Here is a 9,196-nt window from a genome sequence, read left to right on the forward strand (position 1 = left end):
GTACTATATAAACACTTCATATTTTGTACCATATATAGACAATAATGTGGATCCAACCACTTAATTGGACTGTATTGTATGTTTAACAAAAAAATTTTTTAGTGGTTTACTTATTTTGTGTATTAGTATTTGTACTTGTTTTTAGTTTTTTTTTTCCACTGATGTCTCTTGTTTCACTATCCACTTTGCTGCTGTAACCCTGCAGAGTTCCCTTGCTATGGGACTAATAAAGGATTATTGAATTTCATGGTAGAAATTGTTTGTTTTTTTAAATCATAAAAAAGTGCATCGAAAAAAGCCCCCCAAAAAGACTTATTATAGAATGTCGAAAAAAAGCATATCAAAGTCACAGTATGTTGAAAAAAGTCAGAAAAAGTCATAGTATAGTGTGTCGAAATAATTCCAAAAAAAGTCTGAAACATTTTTTTCTTATTTTATTGTATTTGAATGTTTACCCATCATAGTTCTGCATGCAGATGCATCAGTGGGATGCTTGTTCCATCTCGTGTAAGATGACACTATAAATGGCACTTGGTTGGATTTTACACAGTCAGATATTTTTGTCCAAACTCTAATTGGCATGTTTATTTTGTATTTGTATTGCAAGTAAATCCAATCAATAGCAGCAGGGAGACGCAGCTCACGTGGTTGATGAAGACAGGACATAGATATGTTATGTATAGTTTATAGTATGTTGGCATAATTGCAATGTGAAATCAAAACTATCCAGAACAAATACATACAGTTTAACACAAACATGAAACTTGGTTCGGACTTTCAGGGAACTGTATTCAGATACTTCGGACCTCTCTGTACTCATTTATATGAATCGTTTATTTTTGCAGGATCACATTAGCATAGCCGTGTACCAGCACGTGCAGGGGGAGCATAACTTTAACTTTAACAGGCAACCTCATACTTCAGTAGCCAGCAGCAAAAGAAGACGTTTAGCTGGCTTAATGTCAGTGTAGCTTTAATGAAACTGAAGCAGTAATACGATACGTGTACGTCTTCCAGTCGTTTGCTGTTTCTTGGACTGAAATGATGGAGTTAAACGGTGTTAACCTCGACAGGTGTATGGAGGACTTTACTCACCTGGAACGGGTAAGGTAGCTAACGTTAGCTATGCTAACGCACTGGTAGCTAACTAAGGATGTCTCTGCCATTTCATTCACTTGTCTGCTTTTCCCATTTTTCTTCCTACTTTATAAGACTTCATATTTAGTTTGAGAATGAGTTGTAGAAACATAGTCACTTAAATACAGATAGGTAGCCATAGGCCGGCTTAAGGAGTAACGTTAGCTAAACCGTTAGCCTTGTAAATTACCTTAACCACAGTAATTAATTACTGTAACAGTAGTTACGTGTTTGCTGTTTCCTAACTGTGTCCACATTGTATTGTAGAATATTTCTTTCGTGTTTGATTTCAATTATTGTCTGCTATTGTGTTAAGATAGCTAGATAGATAACGCTGAACTATGATGCAATGCTAAACCATATTCTCTGGGATGTATTGAAGTAACTAGTAACTATAACCTGACCCACGTACCTCTTTGAGGGGCCATAAAGACAAGTCTAAAGTGTTGAGTGTTACCACTTGCCTTTACTGTTATGAAACAGAAAATGACAGCGGTTAGTGGCAGAATCAACATGTTGGAGATGATGCTGGAGGATGCCAATAGACTCTTGAAATTCTATCAGACCAAGGAGAATAGTCTGATTGAGGGTGAGTATCTTCATTTTGAACCTGGAGTTGTATTTAACCTTTTTACTACAATATTTATTTTGATTTATTCAAGGTCCTTGGTGGGCTTGATTTGGTGTATGTCTCCCTCTGCTGGTGATTCTGCCATCGACAGGCCTCCTGATCTGGCTTTTCCAGTTCAGGAAATTGGTTGTGTGAACTCTATGTGCCTCATTGAGATGTTTACACTGGAATCTGTACATATACATGGCACCTAAAAACCTGACATGTTGCTGATTCTATTGATCCACCTGTTGCAGAGAGAGACAGTCTCCTCGTCACAGTGAACAGACTGCTGCAGACTCTGCAGGAGCAGTGCAACCTCAGAGGTAAATGCAATAACACACTAGGCACACACACACAGTACATATTTATATATATATATATATATATATATAATACCACTGGATACTTAAAATACTCAAATCAGTCTTTTTTAGGAATAAATATCCATACTACATAGAGCCAATCCTAAGCACTCATGTAGCACAGGTTCCACACAAGTTAAAGAAGAAGATGGAGTCTACAACAGATAGACTGAATGGTTCTAGATGTAATAGTGCTGCTGCGTGATATCCATGTAGTAGTGTAGTTATAATTGGGATCTATAATCGTCAATAACGCACGATAGCAATTTACACAGAGTGAAATTATAGATGGAATTCTTTGTAAGGATTTTCATCGTATGTTTTGAAACTGTTCATGTTGTAGTAGAGAACGAGAGACTGAAGAACGACATGGGGGAAATGAAACAGCAGAGTGAGAGAAGCGCAAAGGTAAGAACTGAAGCAGGAGTGAACACTGGCAGAACTTATCAAAAGGTAAATTAAAAACAGCAGATAAGTGTGGGTAAGTTCATGTTCTCTGTATGTTGTGATATGAATATTAGGAATGTCCAGAGACATTTATTAATCTATTCATGCTGTACACAACATCTGAGTTTCCACGGGAGACAGTTACATTGTCCGTTGATTATTTCCGTAAACATCGCCCTCATACTGTTTAGCTGCCAACATCCAGACAAAAGAAGCTCTGAGTTGATAAAAAAACACATTTAATTGGGTTGCCTTCAATTACTACTGTGGTCACATAGCAATGTTAAGCTTTGTGAGCTCTACAGTACTAACGACATGATTACTCGCCCTCCGCTCCACTTTTGGACAAATAATCTATATCAAATGAAAGTTGTGATTTACAAGTTGTATTTTTGTTGGTTTCAAAACCTTAAAACTAGGTAGCGATTTCTAAATGTTTGCTTGGAAGTAATTTCAACTAGAGATGTGTGGCCATCAGGATGGAGAGGCTGAGCTTCAGAGCCTCGTCAGTGACATGAGGGCCGAGGGAGAGAGACACAAGAGGGAGCTAGAGACTGTACGGCAGCAGTGCAGAAGAGAGCTGGAGGACGCCTGCAGGGAGGGCTTCCATCAGCGTAGGAACACACAAAACAGATGCTGATGTTGTGAGATGTTTCAGGGAATACTTAGATCATATATGTACAAAATAACCTCGCTGCAGCCCCACAGTCATAATGTAAGACATAGACATGGGATCAGTTATATCTAGAAATTAAATAAAGTTTCGTATATAACAGTATAAGAGAAGAGAGGGACATGCAGTGTGTAGATTAATCTGTATTCGTCTGGGACCTGCTGTTGACAGTGCAAGCTAAAGATGCTGAAGGAAAGAATCTGCTGGAGAGAAAGGATCTGGATCTGGAGGAGTTAAAGAAGAGGCTGAAGGACCAGGAGAGGGAGAGGCAGAGCGAGCTCCTGAAGTTACAGATGGAGGTAAATTAAACGCTACTTCCAACAGTGTTACCGGAGGAACACAAGAATCTCTGTGTAATGAGCAGAAACCCCAGAAATGATTTCAAGTTTGAGCTTCGTCTCTGCTGTTGTCTTGAGGAACCAGTTCCAGCTTCCCCTTTTAAGCTCATTGGTGTTTTGCTGTGTACGTTTTTGGCAGTTTGGTGCGAAGTTAGCCAGAGTTCAGAGCACAGCTCAGTGGAGCCAGCAGCAGCAGCAGCAGCAGCAGCAGCAGCAGCAACACGGCTCCAACCTTCTTCCACAGAGCGTCTTCAAGAGGGTGAGCGTCCCACACAGTGCCTTTTACATCTCTTGTTATACATCACAGAGGCAAACTAACAAGGCACATAACAGGAACATGTTTACAAACTGTAAACACGTTTGTGCCGGTGCTTGGACAGAATCAGTGTGTAAGTGATGTCACTGATGTTTGATCCTGCTGGTTTGGGCAGTTTGTAACCTTGGCATGTGAACCTCAGCTCAGACCAAAGCCAATTTGAATTAATCGAACCTTGATGTTTCATCTTGTTAGTCCTCACCTTTTAAGCAAAATCGGGCTCATTCCAAGCTTTGTGTGACAGATGAAAGTCTGAAGAAGAAAGCCTTCTTAAATGTAACCTGAGGTTACTCTCCCGAATTTGACCTCTGCGGTGTTTTTGCTCGTCAACATGCTGACTGTGCAAACGTGATTTGTAGCTTGCGATCAACGCACACACCAAGCATCGACTGTGCACCCAAAAACCTGCAAGAAACTTTTATTTCCCTCCACTTTCTCTTCTCATAACACAGAGAGACAGAGCAGAAACTCACACAGACGCGTCTTTGTCTCCGGTTGCACCGCTCAGAACAAATTCATGTCTGTTTGCATCCACTTGCGTCTTTGCATCGACATCAAATGTTCAGACGCATTCCCTCTAAAGTCTGCTTTGTGCTCAGCCGAACACAGACACGTCTGTTCTTTTGAAAGTCATCAGCAGCCGTGTGTCTCGCAACATCATCATCGTCATCATCATCATGTGCCAATTTATTTATCAGAATATAGGTCAAACATTCTCTAATTCCAGCTTCTCAAATGTGAGCTTTTCTCTGTTTCATATCCTTGTGAATTGAGGAGCAATTTGAAGTTGTCACCTTGGGGTCTGTGAAATTGTGATGTGCATTTACACACCAAGCTAATCAAGGAAATACTCATTTCAGAAATCATAAATGATAATGAAAACAATCAATACAGCCCTAAAAAGGGCCTTTGATTAGCTATCACTACACAGAAAGGACACCGCGCTCTGAGCACACAGACAATCATTTGCCTGGTTGCAGCCGTCCTCAATAATCCCTGGATAAAAGATTTAGAATTAGCGGGTATATTTAATACATCTTGTTTGCATTGCCTTGTTCTAGTGTAGTGTTTGTGTTCGTGTGTCCTCAGAAGCTGCAGTTCTTCCAGGAGGAGAAGAACAAGGAGATTGTGGCTCTGCGTCAGAGGATCAAAGAGTTGGAAGAGAACCAGCGTGCCGGCGGCTTTAATGACGGCCGTCTGAAGAAGAGAAAGATCTAGTTTGATTAAAAGGCTGGCAAAGCTGCTGACCTGTCAGCTCTGCAAGGTGCATGATTCTCCCGACGTTCCAGGGACCAGAAGTGACGACAGTTTGTTTTTTGGAAATTTCCAGATTAGTATTTTAGTATCAAAGCAAAGTTCAGAGTTGCTTATTTTACAGATCACTTATTTAACTATAGTGCTTCTTGTGCACCGCCCTGCTTGCAGGGGACCAGTGTGCAGAGAGTTTCATGTAAACGCAGGCCATATTCCTGTTTAAGGCTTTAATCCAATCAGATGCCTGCATGGGTGGGAGGCGCTGAAGCAGGAGCAGCGCACGTCTGGGTGCATCAGTCAGCTGGAAGGTTAATCCCATTCAGGGAACTGGATCAGTTCATTTCCTTTCACTCAAAAGAAAAATAAATCATTTAACTTATTTTTTCCATTTATTTCAGATTCCTTGGAGTCAAACTTGTGTTCCACTATTCTTGGCATTTATTAATAACTTTATGAATTAACTTTTTGTTGAAAGTAAAAGTCTGCAGAGATCGTAGCGACGCAGTCGTCCTGAGCAGCACTCCTGCTTAACTGATTTAAGCTTAATACCAAGATCCGTTTCTGCAGTTGATTGTGCACAATTTAAGGTACGTTGGATGTTAGAGGTCTGGATACAAATTTGAGAGCAAAAAAAAATGATCTGAGCGACAGATTGGCGAATATTTGTTTTGAATCATTATGTTTTTTAACAAATAGCATAAACCAACTATTTTGATAAAGATCCCTTAAATTTGGTAATTTAAGAATTGAGAGAGGAATTGATTGGCAGAATCTTTTCATCTTTAAAATGTATTTATTATGCAAATGTGACAAATAGTCCCTCGTTCCAGATTCCTAAATGTGAGGCTTTGCAGCTTTTCTTTGTCGTATATGATAGTAAGCTGAATATCTTTCTGTTTTAGACCTAAACATGTTTACAGATACCGGAATATCTGCGATAAGCTATGTTAAACTACACTTGCATTATTCAACAGAAAGCAGAGTTGGTGTCTTTTGACTGTGAGGCGTGTCCCTGCTGTCGCTCCGTCCTGCTCCTCACCGGGACAACGCACCTGTGTGAAGACGCTCCGCCTGGTGACGCGTTGACCTTGTGCTTTTATAATCTCTTTATCTGCGCTGCTCAGCCAGCGTCTGCAGGGGACAGAGAGCTGAGCTCCATGGGAACATTGGGTAATACCGTTGCATAACATTTCATCTTCACAAAAGCCAAGAGATCCACCTATAGCTGCACCACACAGCCTCTCTCTGCTAAACCTGCAAAACCAAAGCATGCTGGTCACATGTGTACAAACCGTGGATAGAAATACAATGTGCACGTTTACCGCCCGCTGGATCATTTTAGCATAATTGTTGCCCTGAACTGACATTAGGATTGGAGATGCCAATCTATTGGCACAGACCCAAATTTGAACAGGATTTGAGTCATTACACCACCTTAATCCTTCATGGGCGAGGAGGAGTGGGTGAAGATAGGCAGAGGTGAGCTGTGAGGGGTGTGGCCAGCAAAGCTCGTGTCGTCAGTCCACTTGGCTAGTGGCTCAAACATGCGCGCCCCCTCCCCTCCTGTGTTTTTGGCCATCAGTGTACTGTAGTGTGTTGGGGAGGACTGAGAGAAGGAGACCGCGACGGCACCGTTCCGCTCAGCGTACCGGGACCTTCTGCAATGATTTTGGCACAAAAAGTCAGACATCCACATGCAAGGGACGCAAATTTATTCGTCTGGGTCCTACGGGGCCAAAAGAACAACTTTCTATATATTGCTGCGTGCAATGGATTCTACGGCTGTGTTTTGATGCAGTGCAGAACTTTGGAAACTTGGTAAGAAAACAAGAAGATCGCTTTATATATTCTTCCTATGTTCTCGATCTATTATTATAATACTTCCTGTGCTTAAGCCATCCAAGAATCTGTATTTAATGTGTCTAAATCTAAAGTGATATGGTTTCAGTGAACACCTGGATGAAGAATGTGTTGACTACATTGTTGAACTCCCTGCTACATGTCCAAACCATGAGTTGGTAAATGATCGTGTTTTCAACCTGCTGCAGAAATGCCTGGAGGCCAGTACCAGGTGGCAATCACCAAGCAGCACCACAGCCGCTACAGCCTGACGGACGACTCCGAAGCCGGCCCGGACGACGAGAAGGCCGACGGCCCGCCGCGCCTCACCCCCCTGCAGAAGCTCACCACCGACAAGGACGCGAAGACCATCAAGGACCTGATCATAGGCCGCAGGGTGGGCTTCTACAAGGTCCGCGGGGAGATTGGCTGTGGGACCTTCTCCAGGGTCAAACTGGCTTTCCACGCTCTGACTAAAGGTAGCTGCACATGCTGTCAGACTTTAGCTAACTAACTGTGTAGGCACTAAGATAACAATTGATTCATTTGATGTCCTTGTTGACAGCCAGACTGTTGTCTGATGTCTCCGTGTTGCTTTATTCGTAGACAAAGTAGCCCTGAAGATCCTGGACAAGACCAGGTTGGACGGCCAGGCCCAGCGTCTGCTCTCCAAGGAGATCAGCAGCATGGAGTGCCTGCAGCACCCGAACGTGGTCTGTCTGTACGAGGTGGTGGAGACGCCAAGCCGCCTCTACCTGGTGCTGGAGTACGCAGGCGGAGGAGACCTCCACAACAGGATCTACACCGAGGGAAAGATGTCTGACAACGTCGGCAAGATCACGTTCTCCCAGATCCTGGCTGCCATCACATATATGGTCAGTGACATGGAAACTCAAAAATGTTGCTGTTATTTATTTATTTATTCTATTAAGTCACGCTCAAATCAGACGTATTACCTGCTATCTTCATTGCTGCTGGGATTTCATGAGCTCAACTACTCTAAATACAGCAAACGACTAAAATTTGTGTGTTTTGCGTTTTGCTGTGCAGCACAACATCAACGTCATTCACCGGGACCTGAAGGCGGAGAACGTTCTGTTCACCAGCAGCGGCTGCATAAAGGTGGCGGACTTTGGATTCAGCACGCAGGTTTCAAACTGCAACGTGGCCCTCGACACCTTCTGCGGCTCGCCGCCCTACGCCGCCCCAGAGCTCTTTAGGGACGAGTGCTACCTGGGGCCCCCAGTGGACGTGTGGGCCATGGGGGTCCTCCTCTTCTTCATGGTAACCGGCTCTATGCCATTCCGCGCTGAGACCATGGGGAAGCTGCGGCGCTGCGTCATCGAATGCGCGTACACCGTCCCTCCCTGGGTGCCCGGTCCCTGCCAGAGGCTCATCAAGGGCATCTTGAAGAAGGCCCCCGCTCAGCGCTACGCCGTCGACCAGATGCTGGGCTGCGATTGGCTCTTACCCGTGCAGTTTCTCTGGCCTCCCGAACCAACGAGCCTGGACTCGGAGCGTGGGGACCTGGCGGAGGAGGTGGAGGAGGAGGTCAGGGGCTTGCTGGAGGAGCTCGGCTTTTCCACGGAGCACCTGCAGAACAATCAGCCCAAAAACAGCCGCAGCCCCGTCACCGGGGTTTATCGCATCCTGCTGCACCGAGCCCAGAAGAGGATGGGCTGCGACAGCCCCCCAGTGGTCCGAGGGATGGTGAGGGACCCCAAGAGGGAGGGGCTCCGGGCCTACAGGGGCCTCAGACACACCTCCAAATTTTGCGTGCTTTCATAAAAGACTGGTCGAGACACTGCAGCAGAGTTTTTATAAAGGCTTTTTTATACAAACATGACATTTGTAGCCATAGTGTTTTTTTAAATTTTATATTTTATATTGTTTGTGGAGAAGTGACTTGTTTTTTTTACTAACGCTTACTTTAAAATATGTTTAATTTCCTCCAGTGCAACTTTTTTGGATGGCCTAAGATATATATTAAAGTGCCTGATGAAGTTTAACAAAAGTCAAAGTTTTAAAGAGTGATTTTTTACTTCAAAAATGATTTAATTGTAATGATTTTAGAGGCCTGCAGAGATTAAAATATCCAGAATTATTAAGAAGAAAAGGGTTAGAGATAAGTGAAATAAATAAATGTCACTTTATTTTTTTTCCTTTTGGACCCTTCAGATTTGAAGAGCCAAACAACCCAAGAAGAAGTTTACAATA

General features: G+C 43.2%; 2 protein-coding genes across 2 annotated transcripts; both read left to right on the top strand.

Moving 5' to 3' along the window:
- Positions 1-1,041: 1,041 nt before the first annotated feature.
- On the top strand, positions 1,042-5,104 carry ccdc152 (coiled-coil domain containing 152). Its single transcript, XM_076079594.1, has 8 exons — positions 1,042-1,104; positions 1,621-1,726; positions 2,005-2,073; positions 2,456-2,520; positions 3,038-3,173; positions 3,404-3,531; positions 3,710-3,829; positions 4,976-5,104. Exons 1-8 carry the CDS (start codon positions 1,042-1,044, stop codon positions 5,102-5,104), a joined length of 816 nt encoding a protein of 271 aa, XP_075935709.1.
- A 2,083-nt stretch (positions 5,105-7,187) lies between these two features.
- Positions 7,188-9,196, top strand: nim1kb (NIM1 serine/threonine protein kinase). Its single transcript, XM_076079931.1, has 3 exons — positions 7,188-7,458; positions 7,586-7,854; positions 8,030-9,196. Exons 1-3 carry the CDS (start codon positions 7,191-7,193, stop codon positions 8,765-8,767), a joined length of 1,275 nt encoding a protein of 424 aa, XP_075936046.1. The 5' UTR covers positions 7,188-7,190; the 3' UTR covers positions 8,768-9,196.

This window comes from Anarhichas minor, unplaced genomic scaffold (genome assembly GCF_050575085.1).
Source record: "Anarhichas minor isolate MPS153535 unplaced genomic scaffold, ASM5057508v1 ptg000073l, whole genome shotgun sequence".
Lineage (NCBI taxonomy): Eukaryota > Metazoa > Chordata > Actinopteri > Perciformes > Anarhichadidae > Anarhichas > Anarhichas minor.

Excerpts from the sequence above, each read along its gene's own strand:
- ccdc152 (XM_076079594.1), top strand. The coding sequence starts at position 1,042 with ATGATGGAGTTAAACGGTGTTAACCTCGACAGGTGTATGGAGGACTTT. Across the intron at positions 3,174-3,403 it reads CAGGGAGGGCTTCCATCAGC|TGCAAGCTAAAGATGCTGAA; the intron begins GTAGGAACACAC and ends TGCTGTTGACAG. Across the intron at positions 3,830-4,975 it reads CACAGAGCGTCTTCAAGAGG|AAGCTGCAGTTCTTCCAGGA; the intron begins GTGAGCGTCCCA and ends GTGTGTCCTCAG.
- nim1kb (XM_076079931.1), top strand. The coding sequence starts at position 7,191 with ATGCCTGGAGGCCAGTACCAGGTGGCAATCACCAAGCAGCACCACAGC. Across the intron at positions 7,459-7,585 it reads TTTCCACGCTCTGACTAAAG|ACAAAGTAGCCCTGAAGATC; the intron begins GTAGCTGCACAT and ends CTTTATTCGTAG. Across the intron at positions 7,855-8,029 it reads TGGCTGCCATCACATATATG|CACAACATCAACGTCATTCA; the intron begins GTCAGTGACATG and ends TTTGCTGTGCAG.